The 26,500-nt window shown below is 43.0% G+C and overlaps 2 protein-coding genes and 1 long non-coding RNA gene across 13 annotated transcripts in view; 2 read left to right on the top strand and 1 right to left on the bottom strand.

Annotated features, from left to right (window-relative positions):
• Window positions 1-4,119, top strand: part of ITSN1 (intersectin 1) — a 119,123-nt gene extending 115,004 nt beyond the window's left edge. For 2 of the 4 annotated variants that reach the window (XM_031612530.2, XM_031612532.2), the window contains 4 exons: window positions 13-95; window positions 196-279; window positions 692-865; window positions 1,732-4,113. In XM_031612530.2, coding sequence (XP_031468390.1) covers window positions 13-95; window positions 196-279; window positions 692-865; window positions 1,732-1,880 — 490 coding nt within the window. In that variant the 3' untranslated portion in view covers window positions 1,881-4,113. Of the gene's footprint in view, window positions 1-12; window positions 96-195; window positions 280-691; window positions 866-1,731 lie in introns of all 4 variants that reach the window. The other 2 variants (XM_090122025.1, XM_031612531.2) reach the window with 2 other exon arrangements.
• A 3,816-nt stretch (window positions 4,120-7,935) lies between these two features.
• ATP5PO (ATP synthase peripheral stalk subunit OSCP) lies at window positions 7,936-11,311 on the bottom strand. Its single transcript, XM_031612524.2, has 7 exons — window positions 11,167-11,311; window positions 11,021-11,071; window positions 10,833-10,943; window positions 10,368-10,497; window positions 10,139-10,251; window positions 8,438-8,524; window positions 7,936-8,114 (listed from the first exon to the last, which is right to left on the bottom strand). The coding sequence occupies exons 1-7, from the start codon at window positions 11,191-11,193 to the stop codon at window positions 8,001-8,003; spliced, it is 633 nt and encodes a 210-aa protein (XP_031468384.2). The 5' UTR covers window positions 11,194-11,311; the 3' UTR covers window positions 7,936-8,000.
• A 498-nt stretch (window positions 11,312-11,809) lies between these two features.
• Window positions 11,810-23,764, top strand: LOC116241991 (uncharacterized). Of its 8 annotated transcripts, none has more exons than XR_016459153.1 (8): window positions 13,747-13,833; window positions 15,281-15,374; window positions 18,539-18,639; window positions 20,321-20,548; window positions 20,696-20,987; window positions 21,231-21,400; window positions 22,182-22,303; window positions 23,546-23,764. It is a non-coding gene; the product is annotated as an uncharacterized LOC116241991 (long non-coding RNA). The 8 variants fall into 8 exon arrangements; XR_016459148.1 differs by lacking the exon at window positions 18,539-18,639 and adding an exon at window positions 19,999-20,071; XR_016459155.1 differs by lacking the exons at window positions 18,539-18,639; window positions 20,321-20,548 and adding an exon at window positions 19,999-20,258 and having other exon boundaries at window positions 20,922-20,987.
• Window positions 23,765-26,500: the final 2,736 nt, after the last annotated feature.

Genomic DNA, 26,500 nt, shown 5'->3' on the forward strand with positions numbered 1-26,500 from the left:
TTCCCTCTGAAGGACTGCATGGGTTCAGAAAATTAAAGCTGCTTCGGAACTTTACATAGAGACTGAAAAGAAGAAGAGGGAAAAGGCCTACTTAGGTACAGCATGGGGTGCAGGGGTTCTCATCCTTCGTGGGGAAGATCCTGGGCCAGGAAATATATTAAGGACTTCTGTCTCTCCTCTTCTGTTTCACCACAGTTCGCTCACAAAGAGCAACAGGCATTGGGAGGTTAATGGTGAATATTGTTGAAGGCATTGAACTAAAACCTTGCAGATCCCATGGTAAGTGCTTTATGATTTTCATAATATGCTGTATGAAGGAGGTGTTCCCATTTGACTAACTTAGATGTTCTGTCAGTATATTTTTGTTTAACGAAGCTGTTTTAATGAACTTAAAAAGCACAAAGGTGATTCTGTGCTTTTCAGTAGCAGTCATGCAGTTGTCTTGCACTTTATCATTTGGCTCATACAAACAGCTTTTACCACATAACATTTTTCATAAGAGATCATAAGCCACAAATTCCTTAATGAAGAGTGGAAAGTGCTCAGCACCTCGCAGAATTGTGTCCCTGCTTATTGAAAGGACAGCAAGGCCACTGTCTTTACCTGGTTTGTTGGCTGCAAGAGGAAGAGGGTATTCAGACACATACTTGAAAACATGATTCCATTTTTCTGTTTGTTTTGTACTTCCCAGGAAAGAGTAATCCATACTGTGAGGTGACGATGGGGTCTCAGTGCCACATCACCAAGACAATGCAGGACACCCTCAATCCAAAGTGGAACTCCAACTGCCAGTTCTTTATCAAAGACCTTGAGCAGGACGTGCTCTGCATCACGGTGTTTGAGAGGGACCAGTTCTCCCCAGATGGTAAGTAGGGGGCAGCCACCCTTCCAAGGGTAGTTTCAGACCTGCCATTGTGAAGAGGTGCAGCTCCCACTGAGGTAAATAATGAACCCAGGTGCACGTGTGAGGTCCAATACACTCTCACTCCCCACTGTAGTCATGCTTGTGTTGGAGCAAAAAGAATTGTGCTCTCTCTGGGTTTTTGGGTTTCCTTTCTTGTGCGGTTTGACTGTAACTGAAGTGCAGTTTGTAATTCTGCTAAGTCTTTACACGAAACTCTGGATGCTTTTTGCAAATGGGCAAATTAATGGAGGAGGAAAAGAAATGTCATCAGGTTCCTGTAGCAGGCAGTAGCAGAAATGAACTCCAATTCCCAAGCCATTTTAATTTCATAACTTGCAGTAGACGTACGGAGCACTAAATTATGTCTTTTGGAGTAATAGTCTCTCAGGAAGTATTTGGGCAGGACTGTCATTCATGTGGCCAGTACCATTTGCCCCAGTGACCTTGTCGCTGTTGTGATCCATCCCTTGCTCTATCATCTCCTGAGAGCTACTCGTTCAGTTCAGGCTGGGCATTGGCCTTTGGCCTTTTTTCTAACATATCATAAGTAAGCTACTTAAGCAAAGCATCTGTGAAGTACATAGTGGACTTCTTTCTGCCTTCGGCATCATTTATTTTTAAATGCTGGCCACTGGTCCAGAAGAAAATCTCTTCTGTGCAGACAGGCAGCATTTGTCCTTCAACTGCAAAAATATAATTGGACCAAGGGCTTTTTTTCTCCTTTTGTTGTGTGTAGATGGAAGCTTAGCTCCTACTGCAATTTAGCGTTTTATTGCAACAGAAAACAGTTGTTTCATTTCTAAGCTTGCTGTCTTTTTGCATTTCAGACTTTTTGGGCAGAACAGAAATCCGTGTGGCAGACATTAAGAAGGATCAGGGTTCAAAGGGACCAGTTACAAAGTGTCTCCTTCTCCATGAAGTCCCAACAGGAGAGATAGTCGTCCGACTAGACCTGCAATTGTTTGATGAGCCTTAGAAGGAAAGGGACCAATGTTTTTTTTTTTGGTCTGAGTTCACTGCAATATAGGTAACTGCAGAAGCTGTCACAAAACCCTTATTGGTTTGGTATGAAACTACTGCTTGCCCTTCACACACAAGAGGGTTATCAAAGCAAACAGGAGCATCTTTGTGCCTTGATAATTCTCACTGAAAAACGAGTCCCAGTTTAGTGAGGAAGTCTCCCTCAATTTCTCTATGTGGAACCTGATGTTTCCTGGGTTTATGAAGTAACCTGGTTGTTCGTTGTGCTGCAGCCTGAAAGGCTGGCACACCACATAGGTCCCCGTGCTTGCTCCAGTTACTCTACTCGTTAATTTACATGAAGAAGGCAATGTTGGTATGTTTGGTGGCTTTCTGCAGGGTTTTCCCCCATAAAGAATTCTGTGCCTATTGCTCAGCAAAGTGGCGTGTAAATGTTTTGTGAATGGAACAAGCAGTTATGCAGTAAGAAGATCTCTGGAGATCTTCGTGGCGATACTGAAAATATTTAGAAAATAAATAGTCTATATCTATAAACAGAGAAGATTCTATTAACATACCACTTCATGACTCACATTGCCCCCAGAATAAATTACGTGCAGGCCTTGTGCACGGAGATGAGTTGCACTCCAGAAGAGCCCACCCACTCAGTACCTTTGGAAGAAGTGTTTGAACAGTAAGTGAGGGACGGAATATAGAGCCCTGCTGAATGTTGTGCTATACCACTTTGATACTGTTTTTACTACTGCTGCTCAGTTGTGTGAATGCAGATGGATGTTCCGTCACCTGCAGTGAGGAAGGAAAACAATGATGGCTTTAGCTCAGGAAGCTCATTTCTACCCTGCAGAGTCTAGTTTGCAAAGCAATCAGTGGTGACCAATTATTAAACTGCACTGTGCCTGACTGCATTTGACATCGTGTTGCTGAATTCAGGGCAATAGCACATTGTCACTCACAGCAGTGTTTGCTGCAAACCGGGCTGGTCACGAAGTTGGTGGCAAAGATGGTAGATGTGAACAGAACAGAGTGTTTGTGATTGTATGGAGTGGGTAACCCCAGGGTAACGTATTTTTCATTGTGGGGAACACAAAAGATTATATATGTGTTTAACTCAACACATAGCACGCATACAGGCCAACATCCAGCAAACTTCCCACATTTGGCAAACCATCTGTCCCTAAGTGCACACACAGGTTGTGTTTCCCTTAAGTACACAACTAAGTGCTTTGCTAAGACTGGATGTGACAGACCCCTAAGAGTAAAATTCATCTTTGTTCTGCCTGGAATCATTTCGTTCATTACCTATCATGCATACACTGGTATTTTTGTAATGACTTTAATTCTGAATGGGAGGTGTCAGCCTGTTCCATTAGCATGTGAATGTTCTCGTGGAGCCTGTTGTTAGGTTTTGATGTTCCTTGCATGTCCTTTCAGTACTGGTTTCCACCTTCCCTGTATAGATGGTGTTCTCTAGCACTACAATTCTTATTGATTTCCATTAGGAAATTAGGATATATTCATAACGAATAGGTAGAAACAGTATGGTAATAAGTGTAAACTGTGCTGGGAAGTGTCTGTGTATTATAATTTCCTACGAGACCACTGTAATGTTTCAAGCAATGGGAAAAAATGTATGTTGGAGGGATGACAAAGTTTACATTTCATACTTTTCAGAATCGCTTTATTATTTATTTATTGAAGATAGTGTAGAATTTTGTATCAGAAATGACAGACATACTTATGTATTTTTTGAAACAGAAAACCAGAGATACACACTTTAGTTAGAAACTTTCGACTGATCACATTTTAGAGGGAGTGCAACTTCCTGGGCATGCATTTGGTTACCACTAACTGTCAGAAAACATGATTAAGAGAACTTTAAGTTTCTATTTTTCAATGTTGTTAAGAAAATTGTTTCAATTAAAATATGTAAATAGTACTAAACCCATGTTTTCCTAATTCCATATCAATACATTTTATTAAATATAACGTATATGAAAATACACGTTGTTGTGGTAGGATTAAAAAAAAGTGATAAAATCTATTAATGGGTAACATTAAATGTCATTGTTTAACCTTTTATTGCTGTCCTAATTTTACTCAGTAGCTGGACATACAGTGAACATTCCTTTCAGTGTTTAGAAGGTCGGATCATTTTTTTATGGCATCATTTCTGCAGCATGAATTTCAGCAAAAAATATGTAGAAAATAGGAAAAAAATACCATGGATGTGGTGCAGAGATCCAGTCCAGGTTTCCAGATGAAGCCTCAAGCTGCTTTTTCCTCAAGTGCGTTTTCTTCTGAGATTCAATTGCTGTTGGAAGTGGTTGCCAGGTAGTTGTGGGGGCTCCTCTTGAACTGTGACCCCATCATCGATACGTCAGATTGCATCTTTTTATGTGGTAACACAACTGAGCACCTTCCCAACCACCATCGCTTGTCATTTCCAACTTGCCCTCAATGCATGGGAACGTTTAGTTCCTGTTAATGCCAATGGATGTCATGCATGTGTGATGATGATGAAGGGCTGGGGTTCAGCTCCTGGATTTCTAACTTGCAGTCAGTCCTTGTAATTTCCCTTGTCCATCCAGGACTTCATGTGTTGTGGAGTTGTGGGACTGGCAAGGCCTCTTCTTCCAGGTAACAGTGATATGATAAGAAGATAAAAGGCCTCAAGTTGTGCCAGAGGAGGTTCAGGTTGGTTATTAGGAGAAATGTCTTTTCAGCAAGAGCGGTGAGGCAGTGGCACAGGCTGCCCAGGGAGGTGGTGCAGTCACCGTCCCTGGAGGTGTGCAGGAGCCGTGTGGATGTGGCACTGAGGGACGTGGGCAGTGGGCATGGTGGGGGTGGGCTGGTGGTTGGACTGGGTGATCTGAGAAGTCTTTTCCAACCTTAATGATATTATGGTTCTAAGCCTAGGGTATGTTAAGCTCTCCTCTGCCAGGGCTGCACCACACACTTTCCCAGCAGGGCTCCACTGTGAGCTCCACTTTCCAACCCTGTCATCCCATAGGCTCTGATCCATTGCTGTTAATTACCTTTGTGTCCCAGCTAGAACAAAAGATACTAGAAGCTGGCTGGATGCTCATGTGGTATGCTGGAGATTCAGGGATGAGTTCAAGGAGCCTACATTGCAAAGTTGATTGAAATTCTATAAGGACTGGTAGATCACAGTAGCTGAAGGGAGCGTCAAACAACAAGTCAAGGTTAAGATAAAGGAGTTCATGTTCTTTGCAGATCTGTTTTCTTTCCTGTCTTTCTGAAAGTGCATGGTCATTGGGTTATAGCCACCAGATTCTCCAGTATGGTATTTACCAGGCTAATCGTAAGTCATATACCTGCAGGTTATAATGATTTGGAAGCACTGTAAAATAAAAACCATAAAGCTAGTCTTGGCTTTGGAAATACTATTTCCCCAAGACCAGTGCTGTAGGGAGGTGGTCTGTAAGGCCCTGAGAGGCTGTGTGCAGTTGGTGGTCTGACGTGGGCACATCAAGGGACTGAGCACATCGCTGGGCTGACCCTAAGGAATATGACCCATACATTATAGAACTTTTTCTAGATGCACTTAATTATTATATATCTTCTCAGCATGAGTTTTTATGATGGAAATTTTAAAATGTTCATTCTAGAATATTTTTACCCTTCAGAAAAAACACTTTTTGTTACAAGCGAGTTGGGTTTGGGGGGAAGAACACTGTGGATAACAACGTTTTTGTAATATTATTAAATACATTTTCCAGATGAAGATGTGACAAGTCCAGACTTTCACCGCAACAGTGGGGTCTGCTTTCATACTGCTCCTTTTGCACTGTGGTGTTTCACTATTCCAATTGAGCAGTCAAAACACTTGAAAAGCAGAACAGTGGGGAAGCAGGTGAACTTACCTTCACTTCGAGCCGTTTGCTCTGCACGTACATTCCACGCGTACCCCACGTTTGTTCAGAACAAACACTCCTGTCCCTACATCCATATCGATGTATCTATAGATATATATACATATATATACATGTGATTATTTGTATATATAATATAAGAGCATAGCTGCTTTGTTGTTGTCAAATACGGAGTCGATCTAACAAAAACATTTACAGGCACACGGTTTTGTTTGTTCTCTTACGTATTTTAAAATAAAGGGCATTCTTGGGAAATTATTTTTCTGTACATAGGCAGGTATATTTAGGACCGAACTTAAATGAATAAAGAATGTGTTAAACTAGCCTAGTTGCATGACATAGCTGTCAGAAAAAGGTTTTTCTGCGACCGTAGGTGAATCCTTGCACTTCTTGTAAAGCTGCAAAGTGTTGCTAACCCCAGATTTAGCATTGGATCTGTGATCCCAACCTGATGTGTGAGTCAAGGCGTTGTTGCTTCCTCAGAGCCCTTCTGTCAGGCTCTCAGGCTCTCCTGCCTATCGTGGTGAGGACAGCTGACAGGGGAAGGCTGGGCTGCAGGAAAATAGGGGAAAACAGTGGCAGAGACGAAACCAGAGCTTGGTGAGCAGCAGGTTCTTCTCCCCTTAGGAAGTGTGGGATGGATTGTCCATCGTGTGACGGACTAGAAGTGAAATCCCTCCCGGTTATGGTGCCTGCTCCACAGGGATGGGACTGGTGGTGGAACCTGTACTCGCCAGGAGTAAGGGAGAAGGTTGAGCACAGGACCACGAAGCTCTCCTGGAGCCAGTCAGAATGCTCATCACACAGTATCTTAAAAGCAAGTCACTCTGTGAGGAGCATATGGAAAGACGAGTGAGAGTGCGCTGCTTTCGGCAGTGTGAAGTGCCCAAGTTGGGTTGAAGCAATTCCTATTTGGGTGACAATTTGTAAAGGCTTAACGCTTTTCACCAGGCTAACCTCCAGCTTTTGCAGAATACCCTATTCCAGTCCTCACTCTGCCAAAATATAGTTTAGATTCCAACAGATTTACAGACCTATTCATGGAGTACTTTTTATTCAGTGTCGATACATCGTTGAGAAAAGATAGCCGTAGTATTTTTTTCAATGTTAATACTTAGAACTGGGGAATCCCCACCCCTATGATGGTGGTGTGACTTTTTAGTGCACTTGTTGTTGCCAAACAAATGGTATCAATTAGTTTCCTTTTCTTCTTAAGAAAGGAAGTGTTGTACTATATGTAGTATTTGTAAGATCTTAAAAATTACAAAGGCATTATAAAATAACTATTATATGTATGTCTTAAGAGCTGGACAGGTATAGTTCCTTTTTTCAGAGATGTATTATTCATTTACATTGCATCTAACTATCCTACGGGAACACATCCATACTGTGAAATGGGCTTATTTTAAAGCATTTCTAACGGGTAGAACATTTCTAATTGGTATAACGAATAACTAACAACAAATCGGATGCCACTGTTTCTTGTAAGACAATTTCAACTGTACTTTGGTTGCTCTGAATGTGTTACTTCCTCTGCTGCAATTGATTAAATAATTATGTTTATGGGCAGTGTCAAATGAAACAGAAGTCTTCAAAATGCATTCACCTGTTTGAGGAATTACACCGTGTCCCACACTGCATTCACTGAGGTGGAAGGCGCAGATCAGACTTCAGTCTGTGCAAATTGTTAGACAGATGAGACTGTATTTGTGCAAGTGAAATTATGCAAGAATAAACACTGTTGTTTTTTTATTATTATTTTAAGTTTAACAGCCTATTGTGATGTTCTTAGAAGCACTGAAGAAGAGTGATATGGTCTCAAAAACATTAAATGCATCTTCAGATTTGTATTTTTGACAATAGGACTAGAAGGTCCTTCTCTGACCTGCCCCCTCCTTTTGCTAATAACTACTGCATCTGGCCAGCTGCCCTGAGGTCAATATCCTCAATATCCCATTAAACAGAAGTAGGCACACACAGCCTTGTAATTACAACACCAATGTAACATGAGGTCGCTGTGAATCAGTGTCCTACACTGAATGTTTTTATATGTAGTTTTAAAATATGAACATCTTAACCTCTCACTAACAAGCTTTTGGAGGCCTCATCATCTTTCTCCCACTGCTGTACACTAGAATCAATACTCTAAAACAGCTGTTCAAGAAGAATAATTTTATTGTTTCCATGTGACAGGTTTCACTGTGAACAAAGAGGACAGCTTGCTAGACAGTCTCTTTCATTATTTTGGTCAGTTTCTGGATCTTTGACCTTGTTGACATATCCACGTATTTCTCCCCAATATTGACAATCATTCCACCAAGGACTGAGGGATCAGTCTAGAAGAAAGGTCGAACAGAAACTCCATTAGCTTCTTACCCTAATATACTTTTTTTTTTTTTTTTTTTAAGTGTAAACAGCTTTAAAATACCCTTCTTTAAGATAATTTTGCAGACATTGTATTTCAAAGTTAAGATTTCAGTAATTGAAGCATCAGGTGTACAAGAAAACACAGAAGTATATTATATAGCTACTGAATTCAACCAAATGAAGAATATACATAAGTGTCCTATAGTTTCTCTTTCATTTATTTTTTGTAAAGCTGAGAGAGAGCGCAAGAATAGCTTGGTATTAAGTGTATTTACAAATCAAAATGCCCTACCTTGGTCTCCAGCTTCAAGACCTCTCCTTTAGCCAAGAATCCATTCAGAGCACTCTTTAGTTCAGTAAGGCTGGCATCATCCAAGGGCTGAAAAAATTTGCACAGAACATAATGAAAACAAAATCAATAAAAAATTCAAAGGGTATAATGAGAACACTTCAGACTCCATTAAAGAAAGACACTCTCAGGAAGGCAGAGGAAGCAGCCTTCTTGGATAGCAATAACCAAATGACAGCACAGAAACATCAGCATTTGGTGCTCCTTTAATTTCATGTGTGCTACCTGCATACATATTCCCAGCAAATGCTTGGTGTTAATATCTTCGGAAAGCAAGCATCAAGAATCCTGACTTGCTAAACTAAGCACTCAACACAAGACCCTCACATCTGTTTCAAAGCAGCATTTAGCCTCTATGAGGAGAGATTGATTTTGCTGCTTCTCACAGTTCAGATTATAAGCTTAAGAAAAAACAGTTTCATGCGAAGCATGGGACAGGGACTCAAGATGCTGCAACACAGCTGCGTGGGCTCAGCCAAGTACACCTCTCTCCATCACCATAGAGAAACTCTGCATCCCTGGGGGAGAGGCACCATGAACCTGCCCTCGCTTTCCCTATGAGTTGTTCAGATATTACTGCAACAGAAAAGAGACACCACAAAAGAATAGTGCTTCTAGTGTAACTAGCAATAACAACTCCTATTTAATGGCTAACACTTGAGAGCCAAAAGAAACCAACTACCATTAACAAAAGAGGCATTAGAAATTATGAATTATTACTATATCACACTTACAAATTATTTGGGAAAACTTGGAAAAAGTTTTGCAGTTGTGAACTCCTATGTCCCTCAAAGCTATCAGTTACAGTCTGTGCCTGGGGCCTATAAAGAGCCTGTCACACCCAAATGGACGAGGCTTTTTATTCAGTCCAGGTTGGAAGCTCATTTTAGCCCCACCCAAGGGGCTAATATGTTATGTTATATATACAGCAGGCAAGCTTCCCACTCTACCAGGCCTGGGCATGGATCAATCCCCACGCAAACTACTGAAATGCCAGAAATCACATATCCAGCTTGAAGTTTACTGCTTCACAGAACGGTCTGGGTTTTAAGGGACGTTCAAGATCATCTAGTTCCAACCCCTGCTGTGGGCAGGGCTGCCTCCCACCAGCTCCAGCTGCCCAGGGCCCCATCCAACCTGGCCTTGAACGTCTCCAGGGATGGGGCACCACAGCTTCTATGGGCAGCTGTGCCAGCACCTCACTGCTCTCTGAGAAAAAGAATTTCTTCCTGACATCCAATCTAAATCTCTCCTTTTTTAGTTTAAAGCCATTCCCCCCCCTTGTGCTGTTACTACCTGCCTTTGAGCATACAGAGACATTATCTTTGATCTCACCCCAGCGATCTGCCTCGCCACAGCTAAGAGCTGGTCTGTTAGCTCTAGCCTGATCAGTATGATTTTAATGACAAAAATAAAAGCAGAGCCAGTTTTATCTGCAGACCCAGCTGACTTTCATCAGCCCCCTGGGTTCACACATAGAAAAACAGGTATAATTACTAAATAATGATTTCTGTACATTGGAGTGTTTTGTAGAGGTGAAATTTTTCTTCATTCCTCATGCAGCAAGCTGCTCACACTATAGCTAAAGAAGTTTGCCTTTCATGCCCGTACCTATTAAACTCAACCCTGACATTCCTAACCCACCTGTGCAGTGGTGACTGTGCACAGCACTTCTCCTCGGAATGCACTCATGATCTTCCCAAAAGCAGAAACAATGCCAGGAGTGTAGCGCAAGCGACCATTTTCAGCAAGCAGGTCTGGAAGACACAGATGGATCAGAAGGGTTTTGCACACCCACTAGAAGCAAATTCAGTTAGCAACAACTAATCACAAGCAGCATCAGATATTTTTCAAAATGTAAGTGATTACTCACTCATCAGGTTGATGGTAATAGGGGACATCTTCTCTTTCGCTAAAACGTCATTTACAGCTTTCTGTTTAACTGTGCCCTTGGTGTGAGGGTTCATAATAATGCTGGACAGCTTGGGGTCCTTCAAAAGAGTCTAAGAGAACACACAAGCAATGCTGTAAAGACCATGAGTTTTCCAGGCCTACGCAGGCAACGAAGTCACCCGTTGAGCAAGGACAGAGGACAGGAGAGAGCAGATAGGAAGTGAAATGGCAGCTCCAGGTGGAGCTCATAGAGAGGATGCTCCTTTTAGAGCCGCTGCTCCTTCAAACAGCTCACCAGACGCCAGAGGGGCACTAGGGGCAGAGTGCAGAGCGCAGGCAGGCCTGACACGTCTCACAGCACACAGGAGCGTCCTAAGAGCAGCAGGCGGACCGCGGCCACCAGCCCCTGCGTGACCTCAGGCCGAGACCCGCTCGGGAAGCTTACCCACACTCGGCCCAGCTCCTTCTCCACCTGCTCCAGCTTCTTCTGCTTTGTGGCGGCGGAATACAGCGCGGTGGCGTAGCGGCCCTCCAGCCCGTACACCTGGATGGGCGGCTGCGGGACAGACGGCGCCTGAGCGCGGCCCCGAGCGGGAAGCCGGCCCCAAAGCCAAACCCCTCGGCCCCGCTCACCTTCACCAGCTTGGAGACCGGCCGAGCCGCCGACGTGCTCAGCTGCCGCACCTGCGGGACACACAGCGGCTGTCCAACCCCCTCGGGAAGGAGGCGACGGCCAGCCGCAACGCGCCGCGTCCCCTCTCCCCCCGGCCCCGCTTCACCTTCAGGGCGAACCCCGCCGCCGCCATTTTCTCCCACCGCCGCTCGAGGTCACCGCTGCGCCCGGGCCCGGCGGGGAGGCAGTGCGCAGGCGCGGCTGTAGGCTCCGCCCCCTCCCACCGCGCGGGGCATGCTGGGACGTGTAGTTCCCCGGCGCGGGCGGGGCTTCCTCCGGAAGGCGGTGGAACCGCAGTAGGCCCGTTAGGCCCAGAGCCCTTTCCCGCCTCCTGGAGTTGGTACAACAGCGCGTCCCTGCCCTCAGCTGCTTCACACACGTTCTCCAAGGGAGATCTTGGCTGCGCGTCCCTCGAGGATATTTCCGTCCTCTAGCGGGGTGAAACCACCCCTGAAATACAACGAGCTGTTGTCTCCCCCTCCGATAAAGGGGCCAGGCGTCTGCTAGGACACAGAGAGACGGCCCTGCAGGTGGAGCGCGGGGCAGGCGGGAGCTCAGCCTTCAGCTCCACCTGTGCCAGAGTCCTCTGCCCGACCTTGAGCTGCTCGCTCGGGTCACGCGTGCTGCTGAATTGCTGGACGCGCTGCGTTGCGCCAACGGCAAGCGTGCTGCAAGCGAGCAGGGCAGGCTCCGGACGCTAGATGTTGCTGTTGCTACGGATTGGAAAATTAGTGCTCGCTTCAGCTGTGTCATAACCAGGGAATTAGAGCGGCACCCTTCAGGAAATACGGTCTGAACAAGAAAGATTGTCTAGCATCCCATCAGAAGTAAGGCAATGTCATCAATATGCTTTATTCTGGATGCTGGAATGGAGCTCCTTCAGCTGTCTGCAGCTTATTTGCTATGGGGACATTTAGTTTAGATGTCAGTGGGAAATTTTTTCACTGAGAGGACAGTGTGGTGCTGGCACTGCTGCCCAGAGAAGCTGTGGTGCCCCATCCCTGGAGGCACTCAAGGCCAGGTTGGATAGAATCACAGAATAATTAAGGTTAGAAAAGACCCCTAAGATCACCCAGTCCAACCATCAGCCCACCCCCACCATGTCCACTGCCCACGTCCCTCAGTGCCACATCCACACGGCTCTTGAACACCTCCAGGGATGGTGACTGCACCACCTCCCTGGGCAGCCTGTGCCACTGCCTCACTGCTCTTGCTCAGAAGAAATTGTTCCTAATACCCCACCTGAACCTCTCCTATTACAGCTTGAGTCCATCATCTCTTACCCTGTCACTGTTACCTCAAAGAAGAAACTGATCCCTATCTCTCCAGAGCCTCCTTTCAGGTAGTTGTAGAGAGTGATGAGGTCCCTCCTGAGCCTCCTCTGCTCCAGACTGAGCAACTTCAGTTCCCTCAGCTTCTCCCTATCGGACTTGGGCTCCAGACCATTCACAGCTTCATTACACTTCTCTGGACACATTCCAGGACCTCGATGTCTGTCTTGTAGTAAGGGCCCCCAAACTGAGCACAGTACTTGAGGTGCAGTCTTACCAGTCCCATACTTGTTTTAAGCCCCATGTCCAAAATGTTATTATAGTAACTCTAGAACATTTTATGATTTTTTAGCACTCTATGATCTTTTAACCACTATCCATCATATTTTTAGAAGCCGTGGCAGTCCAGTGAAGCTGTCACCAACTGGAATTCTGAAGAAGGGAAAAATAAGGAAGGCCCTGGAGAAGTGCAGACAAGTCAGTCTCTCCTCTGTGCCTGTTAGGATTATAGAGCAGAACCTGGAAACTATATTAAGGCACATGGAAAATAAGGACGTGACAGCCACTACGGCATCAGTAAGGCTAAATTGTGCCTGAAAAATTTGGTGGCCTTCTGCAATGGGGTTACAACACTGGTGGATAAGAGCAATTGAGGTCATTTACCCAGACACATGCAAAGTGTTTGACACTGTCCCACATGACATTCCTGTCTCTAAATTGGAGAGACATAAATTTGATGGATGGACCACTCAGTGGATAAAGAATTGGATGGATGGTTGTGCTCAAAGTGTTGTGTTCACTGTCCAGGTGGAGACCAGTGATTAATAACATGCCTCATGGGTTGGTTGGGACCAGCACTGTTTAAAATCCTTGTTGGCAAGGATGAACGGTGTGATTGAACACACCCTCAGCATGTTTGCTGATGACACCAAGTTGTGTGACACGGTTGGCACACTGGAGGGAAGGGATGCCATCCATTGGGACCTTGACAGGCTTGAGGTGGGCCTGTGCAAACTTCATGGAGTTCAACAAGGCCGAGTGCAAGGTCTTGCCCCTGGCTCGGGGCAATATCAGGGACAAGAGCAGGCTGGGCGGAGAATGGATTGAGTGCAGCCCTGAGGAGAAGGTCTTGGAGATGCTGGTTGATGAGTAGCTCAGCATGACCCAGCAGTGTGCTTTTACAGCCCAGAAAGCCAACCATAACCTGGGCTGCATGGCCAGCAGGTTGAGGGAGGAGGTTCTCCTCCTCTACTTTTCCCTTGAGGACTTCACCTGCATCTCACTCTTGGGTCCCCAATATAAAAAGGACTTGGATCTGCTGGAGTAGGTCCAGAGAAGGATGATCAGAGAACTGGAGCACCTCTCTTAGGAGGTGAGACTGAGAGAGCTGAAGTTGTTCAACCTAGAGAATAGAAGGCTCCAGGGAGACCATATAGCAGCCTTCCAGTACCTAAGGGGGCCTACAGGAAAGCTGGAGAGGGACTTTATTAGGGAGTGTAGTGGTAAGTCAAGGGACAATGGCTTTAAACTGAAAGAAGGTAGATGTAGATTGGATGCAAACAAGAAATTCTTCATAGTCAGGGTGGTGAGGCACTGGCACAGGCTGCCCAGAGAAATTGTTGCTGCCTCATCCCTGTAGGTGTTCAAGACAAGGTTGCACGGAGCTTCGAGCAATGTAGTCAAAGCAACACAGAGGCTGAGGGATTGGAACTAGGTGATCTTTAAGGTCTCTTCCAACCCAAATCATTCTGTGATTCTACAATTCTGTGGTAATATGTCTTATTGAGGCCTCTAGAAAGGATTTGAACTCCTTGCAGTGCCAGGCCCTCATCATTTGGCATTCACCTCTATCTGTCACTTCAGTTTGTTGATGTAGGTCCTATACCAGTTGAGCACTTAAGCACTTACTCTGTTTATAAGCTCTTCCACAAGAAACACCTGGAAGAACATCCACTTATGGGTCTGCCAGTTTATGTGGAGGGTCAGTGCTTGAAGCGTTGTAACCTTAGAGTAACCATTCTTAGTAAACATAGCAATGCTACAAACAACACATTTTTTTCTCCTATTGAGACAGACCAGAACTGAAATCCTGCAAAATATATTCTACTTCTATTTGAGAAATCTTCAAAATAATTGGTCTAAGTTTAGGTTTATTTAAACAGACCCTTGTGCTTAGTGAAGACATGGACTTCACACCAGCATAACATCCACAGATCCTACAGTAATCAGCACTTTTATGTTTCTAGAAAGAATGTGATGATTCTTCATTATTATTCTACCACAGTGGCAGTGGGGATGTGTTTCAACCAGGGCACAGCTGCATGAAGTCTCATAAAATTCATAGTAAGACATAGACCATTCCACAGAGAGCTTGCAGCACGTAGTGTTAAAATGAGATTAAACTTGTAATAGCACATCTGGTGTTCTCACAATGATGAGACCATATCTGTTTTCTTTCAAAAAATATGCCAAACTTACCCTCCACCATGCTATGGCCAACTCCTTAAAAAAAAATCAACAACACAATAAAACCTCCAAAAAGTAAATGAGTGTGTCAAATCTTAAAAAGGAAGGTGGAATGCAGTAAGTACTTCACTCCCTTACCTTTCAACTCACCTGAAACATTAGCTTTCAGCCTGTTTTGAGCACTCCTCTGCACCTGCTAGTCAGCAATTGCACCCAGCTGTTTTCCTTTGGCTGTGCCTAGGATTCCCACACTCAGCAGCATGGGAAGGTCCCAGAACAACTAGGGTGTAGCTGCAAACAAGTTCCTGACCTCTGTAAAAAGTTTATGTTATTTACAAGAAACCGAGGAGGCTTTCATTCACAGTGTTCCTTAGGTTCAGGGAATGTGGTACAGAAAAGCTATGACCCACCTCACCTCCCCATTTCTACTGTGGTTTTGTTCCTGCAGCTGTCTGAAGGAAGTGTTGTTTTTTTCTTTCCCAGGGGCTGCCCTTGGAAGCAGTTGGTACTCTTGCTGAATCTAATTCACCTGGCTGTTTTCCAGACCTCTGCTCTGTGAGCTGTTCTGCTTGGGCAGGTAAGTTCAAGTGCTCTGTCACAAGAACTCCTTGGGGACTAACCCTTTACAGCTAGAGTGACCCACCTGCTAAAACCTAGCTGTCTAGGGAAGACCTGACTCATTTTCCTGTTAAAAAAAAAAAAGTGTTTTTCAGCAGTCTTATTTATTTATTTATTTTTCCTCCAAACCAGCAAGAATGACTGTAGAACCACAACCACTGTTAGGGGAATACAGAATAGGAGTTGCAGCCCTATTAATTGAGTTAGGATGCTAAACTCGCTGACCTTAGCATCCAAGCACTGTACTGAAAGTTCTTTGTAGGGTTATCTGGAGAACCGAGCACCTGTGCCTACATTTTCCTACCCTCCAAAGGAGTTTTCAAACTACCGTATAGTGTATATGATAAAATGATAAATCATTATGATTTATTGTACCATGAGCATCCCAGAAATATTGTGTGACTAGTGTATTTTCTGAGCTACCATAGTAATTTATTGTAAAAGGGAAAATAAGTCACAATTAAGTACTTGCAGCTTCACTGATAAAATATCTCCTTTGTGCATCCTCAAGGATAGTCTAATAAGCCTGAAAAATTTATTTAAGGGCAAACTCTTATGTGATTTTAATAGACTAGAAAATAAACACTAATCAAGAACACCTTCTACTGGAAAAGGTGATGAGAACTTGCTTGAATATTTGGCCATTTTAGAGGATGTCCACAAAATATCAGTGGTAATAAGAGCTTCTTTCAGAAAGTATGCAAATAATGGACGTGGTTTGGTGCAGGCAGTGCTAACAGATGAGCTTTGCTATCTCACATGCTGGCAGAGTAGCAGCAAGAACTTTGCACTGACACTCTGGAGAGCTGGGATCTATTTTCAGCTTTGCTTTGGGCCTACTGATTGGCTTCTAATTATTCTGTGCCTCAGTTCTTCCATCTGCAAAAAGAAAGAAAGAGACCAACACTCTTTACAAATAACTATAAATTCTGTCGATGAAACATGCTTTATTAATAGCAGTGATACCTTCTCACTCATGCTGCTGTTAATAAAGTAGTTGTAAATTCACAAATATCAAATTATGATAATGTGCAAGGGGCTATGGAGAAAATAAAGGAGAACCTCCATGCCTGTTCCATCACTGCTGGGGAAAATGGGATATTACCTCTCATCCCACTTTTGGAGTCAGAATGGCCACGTATGCAGGGAATGAGAGATGCTGGTCTGTTTCCTCGGGGTCTGTCACAGAAATGACCGCTAAACTGTAAGTCTCAGCAGGGACCATTGAATAGGCCTAGAACGCGAGCCACTCTCTCAGCCAGCTAGCGCTTTAGCTAACTCTCTTCCAAGATTAAACGTGTGCCTTCAAGTGGAAAATGTCTCTTCGTTCAGTTGGGCTAGATACTGGCTTGAGTCATACCAGGGTAAGCCTTTGAAATGTTCACATCAGTGGTATTTCTACAGACCTGAGATCCCAACCTGCCCCCTGCTTGCCATGTGTAGGTCTTTATATCTGCCTTGAACTGAAATTAGGTGTCCAGGATGCAAGGGTCTTGCTGAATGAACACATTGCAGCATTTTGTATTAGACAGACGCCTCAGCAGATTTTAGTTACGTATTAGAACTACAACTTGCTCGTTGCCACAAGAGGGAAGCCAATACTAATAATATAACTGTATTCGTTTATTAACTATGGTTAATGTGGCAAGATTTTTATCCATTTCAAGGCTGTTGCGTGCCTCCTTCTCTTTCCTTTTAGCAAACTTGTGTTTGATCATATGTCAGCAACTAAAGAACATTATTCTACATTCCATTTGCTCAATGCCCTGTGAAATGAATTTCATGGATTTGTCTCTCTCGTTTGAACAGCGCATACATAAACCTGAAACAGAAAGTAGGGGCAAAACTGAGCTGTTTGTTTTCATAGCAAACTTAAACAGTCCACTTACTTGCAAGGGAAAATTTTGCGGGCATGGCAGCTGGTAAAATAAAGAAGGTATTTTCCCTTATTTGGCTGAATATTAATTTAAACTAGATATTAGGAAGAAATTCTTTACTGTGAGGATGGTGAGACATTGGAACACGTATCCCAGCAAGGCTGTGGATGCCCCCTCCCTCTCTGGAAGCACTCGAGACCAGGCTGGATGGGGCTTTGAGCAACCTGTTCTAGAGGTATCTGTCCCTGCCTATAGCAGGGGGTTGGAACTAGGTGATCTTAAAGGTTCCTTCCAACCCAAACCATTCTATGATTCCATGATTCTATGAATGTGAAAAATTAAAGAGTATTTGACAAATCATAGTCATCATTACTACAGAGCAAGAACTACTCAAAATAGTTGCAACTGAATTCAGTAAGCCTGCTGACTCTTGTTCTTTAGCTTGTTCTGCAACGTATGAGAGCACCTTCTTTATAGATTCATTTATTATGTCAGACCTGATCTCATTTACTGTGCTGCAAACCAGAGTAACTGCTGATTTCAGGAACTTCACTGAATCACTTATCTTGTGGTATGTTATCTGTGAAAGTCACCCTTATTTAGATCACATGCTGAAGGCTTAAATCTAATAGGTCAAGATTTGTTATTACATTTCATCCTGCATCCAGGCATTAAATTATATGCACAGACTTTTCAGAAAGGTCTTCAGAAACTGGTGAAAGCAGTGCTTTTATATATAGGAATTTAAAAAACTGTTTGGGTGTAAAACAGAAACTGAACAGGGATTCATCAGCCACATTTCTTCAGCTAGTATTTTCCTGCAGCAAGATGCATATACATGAGAGTGACTGTTCAGAAGATTTCTGTGAAGCATTACTGTCATATGACAATCATTAGAGATCATAATTCTCGGTATTTGGAAGTCATAATTTGGCTCATGTATTTTTTTTTCTGGAGGCACAGCAGAAACACAAAGCCAGAAGCAGTGCAGAAAAACACATATGTTGAGGCTTCCTACGAAGCCCCCTAGGGTGTTCCCTGCAAGTGCAGGAGAAGGAATCGGGGCAAGGTTATGGAAGTCACAGACATAAATTGCAGTCCCCAAAGGGCCTTTGCATAACTAGCTTCTTTGTTAACTTTTTTTTTTTTTTTAATACTTTAGGAACATTTAATGATATTTGGGGTATTTTCTTCTCTTTCCCTCTTCCTTCAGAGCAGTCATATCTTAATTTTTTTTTTCCTCAAGGTACTGCTGTCTCACAGCAAATTGTTAAGCAGCCAGAAATATTACTGTCCCCCAAGTGGACAGACACCTCTCACAGACCCTTCCAGAGCATTGTTTCTCAGGTATTCTCACCCTGCTTCTGTTTTTCCTTCCCCTCTGGTGCTGTTTCAGTCCCCAACCCTGCATGTATATATGCAGGTGTTTTTTTTATGGATGTGAGCAATCACACTGCCTCCAGTGAGAATATTCACATGACCAAAATCATGCACTTGCATAGGGATTTCCTGAATCAAGGGCATAAAAGGAAATGGCCAGGTTAATAACGGGTTGGTTTTATCCCTGATGTAATGTCATTGACACCAGTGGAATTATACAAGGCTGAAATAGATCCAGTACGTCCAAACAGGGAACTACCTCCGGCTTCCTCGCCTGCCACTTTCTGTATTGATGGTGTAACCAAAGTCAGTCCTCCTTTCTCCAGGTTTGGGCAACTGAGGCTGAGGGAATTCAGACCACTTTGCACCAGCAAGAGCTGCTCTCCTCTTGCACAGCATCTCCTGAGATATCAGGTGTGCTTGCCCTGCAGAGCTAACAGACATATGCTTGTGGAGCTTCACTCACACATCCTCATTGCCACACTGAAGCAGCTCTCACCTGTCCTGCCACTTCACTGCTCCTAGCTGATGCTGAGCCATTCTGTGGCCTTAGCAGGAGCTGCTGGTCTTGGGGCAAGAGCTCTTGCCCTGCTTTTCTCAGTTGGTGTCTGGTTGTTCCGCTATGTGTTCTTCTCTTGCAGCAGTGCTTTTTTGGTCTTTGTGGGTAGTAAGTGCTCCAGTTGAATATTCACACTTGAAAACAGCTGGTGTGTAAACATGAAGATGATATATCTGTATAAAAGGTTTGTTAGGCTTAGAAGAATACTCTCTTAAAAAATGTTCCTCTCTCCCTTCTGTGGCTGTCCTTCCCTTTATCTGTGGAATGTTTGGGACCTCCAACCCTCATTGCTGTGAAGCTCTGATTTGGCAGCTCTGTGAACTTGCCCTCAGCTAGACTTCAGTGTGGTTCAGCATCGTTTCTTCTGGTCTACAAAAGCATGTTCCCTACCTGCCTGCTCATGCAAATACTCCCTAACATGGGATGGACCTCCAAATTTCCAAAATTATGGAGCCAGGAGAGGGAGGAATAGGGGAAAAAAACAACGCTAAAACACCCTCCAGCATCCAGGGCTCATGACTGCTTTGACAAGATCTATCTTTAGTTATAATAGTGAGTCACATCATTGTGATTTGACTTTACGGTTAGTTTGAGGTATGAGCCAGGCCATGGGATTGAGAGCGAGAGCATCACGGGATGCAGCTGTAAAATTCCACTACTCTGTAGATCAGGTTTGAAGAGCATTAAGAAACAGGAAGCAGACAGGGGAGGGTGGGTTTTTGTGTGCGTGGGTTTTTTTTGTTCTGTTTTGCTTCTTTTTTTTTCAGCGGAAAATGATCGCAGTGCCCGCTGCATTGTGATGTTGAGCAGCACAGGGAGCGGAACGGAGGGCGTGTATCGGTAGGCTGCTGTAATATTCCTGAGCTGAGCATTTCTCTTTCCACACTGCTCCGTGTGCCAAGTGTCACGTCCAGCCCGCCCCACCAGCCACCACAAGCTGATGCAGGATTTTCGTGGATGGTGCCGTGTTGCTTAGCAACCTTGCTAGGCAGCATGCTATACATCACGCACGGTGCCGGCTACTACGGTACGGTGAGGTTGCTTCCAGTTCTTTTTATCGGCTATGAAATATTAATTTTCTTCTGGCAGGTAGTGTTGGCACCAGGAGATTGAGGGGTGCTCCCTCCCAGGTGGACGCGTGCTGCTCCGTAACAGGAATCGCAGGCAACCCCGGGCAGAGCTCCTGGGATGTGAAATGTGGGCATGATTCCTGAGATATAAACACCTTCTGTGCCTGAGATGGGCTACAGGTTGGCTTTAGCACAAAGAAATTAATAAATAACCAGGTGGTGAAGATTATGTGACAGACATAATAATGTAAGTACAATGTATTCCCCCTCCTTTTTTTTCTATGACTCATATAAGCAAATCCTGATGTGAGGAGCACATGTTTGCGTACACAAAGAGAAGGAAATTTCCTCGACATTTGGGGATTTTTTATTTTTATTTTTTTTTTTTTTTGAGGCTCCTGCACTCCAGGGCATTGTGGATGAGAACCCATATCACAAACACCAGTGACAGTTTTCTAGATTGATGGGTGTAATTGCAGTGGAGACTGCTTGCCAAGCCCCCTCCCTGAAATGATTGCATAACCCAGCTGTTGCATGTGTGGGAAAAAAAAAAAAAAGAAAAGAAAAGAAAAAGGGAGGAAACCAATCCTATTCTATATGAAGCTGAATTGTTATTGCAGAAGGTAAACAACAAGGAGCCTAGTCCCCAGAGCAGCAGAGGAGATGGTATCTACAGCTCATTTCAGGTATGCAGAGACTGAATCAGGAGCTGTCTCATTCGAGGTCAAAAGAGCCATCTGCAAAGAGTCTACCCAGAACAGGGCTTCCATAGTTCTGAAATCTCTGGATCTACAATGCTCATTTTTTGGACATATTGTTACTTGTAATGTTACTGGGTGGCAAGAAGGGAAGGATGCAAAAGAGTGGATAAAAGGCAGTAGATCATTTTTGGCACCTGAATACCATGTTTTTCTACTGAACATCTGCAGACAGACACACTGTTTAAGCCAAAGTGAAGAGGGAAGCAAGAGGGGAAAACCACAGTGTCAAAATACACAACGGCTTGTGAGATGAACCGCTGCATTGCCCCTCATCTACACTTGCAGATATGGCAGCACTGGTGGAGTCAGCAAAACCATGCTTTGTCCTCCAATTACTTGTAAGAGACCAGAAATATAGATTTAGTTTAACTTACTTTGTTGCAGGCATACCTTGCTGCATTTTGTGGTGGGTGGTGGGATCAGACAAATCAGACTGCTCTACAATAGAGCACATGCTTCACACTGTAGATCTCACAGGACTTCAGTACAGAAATCGTTCTCAAGGTGTTCAGTGATGTTTGTCCAAAGACAGCAACAGAGCTTTCATCTCATGCTTTTTACCAAATCATGGCAGTCTGAAGTGAATTCATTGTCCATGGTTCAGCTCCTCTGTTGGGCTCCTCAGCCTGTGTATGTAAGGCCAGTTTAATCCTAGGAGAAGATGCTCAGAAATTGTACTGAGAGGAGTATCTGGATGTAACACTTTGGAGTAAGAGCTACTACTACAGGAAAGTAAAATGCCTCCCTTCCACAGCTATGCTACAGGCCTGTCCTGGTTTTGCTGCCATTTCTGTTGATGAAAAAAAAATTGAGTTTTTATTATCTTTTTTTTTTTTCCTAACTGAAGAAATTTAATTGGAATTGGAATTGCCCAGTTATATTACTTTTTTTTTAAAACAAAAGATTTCTTCTATAAAATTTGACAAATATTGACAGTAGTCACAGTAAAATTTAAGGTGTATGTAAAATTTGCAGATTTTCACCATCCGTTTGCACATCTTTCTGTCACTTCAGAAAGCTTCTCAACTTAAACACTTGACAACTGACAGAGCTGTTAAACTTTTAGTGAATGAGGACCAAGTAAATAACTGCAAGGCCTGTAACTGCGTGCATTTACAGAGTTGAATTGTGCTGGATGGACACCAGTGACTGATGGAGGGATGCTGGACCCAGCCCATATCTAGGACAGCGAGCGTGCCGTGCCTGGTTCCTGCCAACAGTAGAACTTCAGCAGTAGAAAGGTACTAGGAGCATAAATGTCATTTATACCTGCTACAAGATCTCTGTGGGGTGATAATACAAATGACAACCTGTCTCAGCCCTTCCCGAGGGCTGAGAGTTATCACGGCAAAAGTTAGAAGATAAATTACATCTTACAACAAAACAGACTCGAATACAACACATGCAAGCATCTCAGTCTGTGCAGAAAGCAGAGTGTTATGCTGGGCAGAGGTAAAAATAAGCAAGCTAATCTCAAATGACATTGGAAAAGAAAATAGCTGAAGGACTTTTCCTCTCTGTGAGTTTCACAGTAAATACCACTCCGTTTTCGGTATCATTAACATTTTATTATTATGACTACTATTAAACAGCAGCCCTGCCTACTTTTGCCTGTATTTTCTGGGCATGTCTCAGCATTTTACAAGTTAGAGGTTGTGCTAGCAATTGGAAATATTGTATCATCATTTCATTACCACCTGGCTTGGAGAGAAGATCACCCAGTAATTGGGTTTTGTAGGCATCCACTGAGATAAAGAAAGGGAGGAGGCTGCTACAAACTCTTCTATAGTCACTATGAAAGTACATTTGTTTTCTTAAAGAAGAAGCAACGCTTCTTTAAATTGATCATAACGCCTTTGGTTTTTCCCTTTCTTCTATTGATTTGCAAGAAATAGGGTTGGTTGGATTGTTTCATGCCACAAGAGATATCAGTCCTCTTTCTTTCCAAATGACTCAGAGTCAATGTAGCCTGAAAAACAGCTCTAACAAAACAAGCTCTTTGTAGATAAACCCACAAGAACAAAATCCAGTGAAGTCTCCTCCAAAAACTGTTTGCATATTTCCCTTTCCTTTACATGTATATTTACTGGTATGCTTAAGAAACATCATGAAGTCTTACTCGGAAACTCTTACATAAAGATGAGAATGGGAACGTGATATGTCAGAGAGGTTACATTTCACCTACTTTGCCTGGAAGAGCTCTTACAATAACTATAATTGGAAACAAAAGTGAAAAACAGCACTTAATAAAAATTACACAGAATGAGATATGATGTGCATGTGTTTGTGTGGGCATTAGTCTCCTTGACTATCTTCAGTACTTTAAAAAAACAGTACAAAATTATGATCCAAACCCCTAAGAATGGATAAATAAAAGAGTGAGATGAGACTGTTAACTAGCCTTCTCTGCACATGTGTTTCAGAACAAGCTTTTAATTAACCATCATTTGCTACCTTGTTAATGGAACGCCCTCCTCATCTAGGTGGTAACCACTGAATAATGTTTGAGATACCTGCGTGCTGGGTGGCAAACATAACAGAAATGTCTCTAGGAAGCCTACCTGTGAAGGACTGGAACCATATACACAAAGTATAATGCAGAACTCAACTAAGTAATGAAGTTGAAAAGAAGAAGTCCAGTGCTTAATGTTCTTAGTTGAAAGAATATCTTACCTTGCAATAAAAAGATGTGATAAAGTGAATGCACTGAAAGGATAATTAAACCTATTCAGACCATCATGATCATTTCATCAAACTTCCTGCAAAATTCAGACCATCAGTCCTTAGTCTACAATTCATATTTCCAGCCTTGAACTAATCTTTGGGCTATAATATGTGTGACTGCTGAGATGGTATTAATTTGGTGTTGAAACACTGCTTGCATTTTGGCTTGCACTATTGATGTGATATTACAGTGTAGACGCCCCAGGTTTGCCTATCGAAATATGCACAAAGGCTTTCTGTGCAAAGTTTTATTTTAAATGTTGCTGAAGAAGTCTCGCTTCACATTTATGCTTATTTTTGTTTATATCTACTTCTATTTATATATATTTTATGTTTTATTTAAATATTTATGTTTATATATCAAATTGCAGTGAACTGAAAAAAACTTCCCTTCCCTTCCCTTCCCTTCCCTTCCCTTCCCTTCCCTTCCCTTCCCTTCCCTTCCCTTCCCTTCCCTTCCCTTCCCTTCCCTTCCCTTCCCTTCCCTTCCCTTCCCTTCCCTTCCCTTCCCTTCCCTTCCTTTCCCTTCCCTTCCCTTTTTGAAAGAACTAACCCTAAATAGAGAAGAAAAAGGACACTCAGGATTTTTGTGGACGTAGACATTTCAAGAGGTTTTTCCTTTTTTAGGTGAGGGGAAAATTAAAATAAAAATAGTATAACTCCTTCCCTTATTCAATCATTTTTAATACCAGAGTCTTAAAATCTGGTTTGGAAGATTAACATCCACTACAGAAATATCTAAGCATGATTTTTTTTTTGCACTGGTCCTGGATAAGTGACAGTAACACCCTCCTGAATATTTTTCCAATACATGGAAGGCTGTTGATTGCCAGTTCATAGATGCTGGGGCCATTTTGTTTGTTCCTTAAGATTGTGTTAATGTTGCTGCCATCTCACAGTAAAACACCATGCTCTTGCTAACTAAAAATTCACTGCAACACTCAATTATTGAAAAACAGTTTCAGAAATTTTTCTGATTCATGAACGTAGCTGTGCTGATTAGGGGTAGTAGCAACACAACCATAGCCAGCTTCCTCCCTGTCAATAAATCTGTTGTTTCAGTCTGGGTGAGTAACATGATCTAGCTTCTGATATTATTCTGTTGTTTGGCACAGTAATGTTTGCACTCAGGTGTAATGTGAACCTGCTGCTGATGGTCAGTGAAAGCGATGCCAACCTATGTTTTGGTCAGCTTCTTGTTGTGCGTCTTGCTCCAACAAACTGTTTACCTTTGTAATGTATGTCATGTAGTCAATGCTTTTTTGAGTTTTGGTTTTTATTTTTTAGATTGGAAAAAATAGATTCTGATCTCAACACCGTGAAAACTGCCTGTAATTTAGTTAGAGCCATTGGAGCTACATTGCCCTGAAGGATTAACCTGTGGTTTAATTTACACAGCAGTAATGATCCTGCAATTCCATTCACTTTTTCAGCATTAGGAGGACAGCAGGAGGACAGAAGTTTCCAGCTCCTTGCTCAGGCTTCCTGTTGCATAGATGGCCTAGGATTTGTAGCTGCCTCTTATCTCAGTGGCTCCTCGTCTCTCTAAATCTGCCGTGATGACTTTGGGGTCCTCTTGATAGCCCATTAAAATGTATGCTGCATCTTACATTCAAGTTGGAGAGGATGTTTTCCTCTTCAGATTTTAAGAGCTGTTCATTGCATATGACTATCATGTGGTTGTTCATTCCTTCCTCTTAGGTGTTTTCACCTTTTCCTGTAGCTTCAGCTTGCATTTGATGAACTATGATGTCTTCCGGGGATTTCCATTTCTTTTGCATTGAAAGTGTCTTTCGAGCCACTGTGATATTCTAAACAAACAACAAATTAAAAAAAAAAAAAAATCCAACATTTATGAGTTGTGTATTGTAATCCACTACACAGCTCTGAACAGCAAGTCACAGGAAGCGGGGTTGGGAAAATCTGTTTGCTCTTCAGCCTCTGTCAGTGTTCAGATACTTCTCTACAGGAGTAGAAGTACTGTCAAGTGCTTTTTCCAGCCGATGGTTAACTAGCATGTTCCGACCAGCCAGATTAAACATTCCCATGTGGGTTGAGGGGGGTGTCTATTGCAATAAAGGCTGTGAATACCCTTGAGCTCAGCTAGCTTTCTCTGGGCTTTGCTGCATTGTTGGCTGGTGCCAGCAAAGGAAAATCAATACAGAACACGTAAATTTGCTGGCCAGAAGTCTGGAATAACTCCTGATGCAAAGAAGGAAGATAGAGACCCCATTTCTGTAAGAAATTTTTCCAGTATTTAAATTTAAATGGGGTTAATTCGGGAACAGAAAGTTCTAGAATGGGCATATCTGTTTCCAGGAAAAAAAGAAAAAAGCATGTATTTCTCAATCAGCTAAAATGTCCTGGCCATATGTATTGGCATTCTGACACCTCTTTCCACACAAAACTAGCCCTGGATGTAAGAATGCAAGTATTTCTTTTTTTTTATTTTCTGCTTAAAGTTAAGTCTAGAAATAAATCTTTTTGGGATCCAAATCCTGTTAAATAGTTTGTGGTGCTGGGGCTTGATGGACTGCACAGAAGAAAGCCTGAAAATTTCAGATTTGACATAATTAACTGCTAGGAGAGAGAAAATACTCTGTGATTTCCCACTTCTCAGACTTTGTATGGGCAAACCCTAAAACTGCACAATCAGATAATATCGGAGCAGTAATGATGACTAAAAATGGAATGGCTCACGTGCTTGATGTAAA

The sequence above is a fragment of the Phasianus colchicus genome, chromosome 1, assembly GCF_987193195.1.
Source record: "Phasianus colchicus chromosome 1, bPhaCol1.hap1.1, whole genome shotgun sequence".
Lineage (NCBI taxonomy): Eukaryota > Metazoa > Chordata > Aves > Galliformes > Phasianidae > Phasianus > Phasianus colchicus.

Bases quoted from the DNA above. Each gene is read 5' to 3' on its own strand.
- ATP5PO (XM_031612524.2), bottom strand. From the start codon at position 11,193: ATGGCGGCGGCGGGGTTCGCCCTGAAG. The intron at 10,498-10,832 runs GTAAGCTTCCCG...GTGTTCTCTTAG, and splicing joins AGGAGCTGGGCCGAGTGTGG to ACTCTTTTGAAGGACCCCAA. The intron at 8,525-10,138 runs GTGGGTTAGGAA...AAATTTTTTCAG, and splicing joins GCACAGTCACCACTGCACAG to CCCTTGGATGATGCCAGCCT.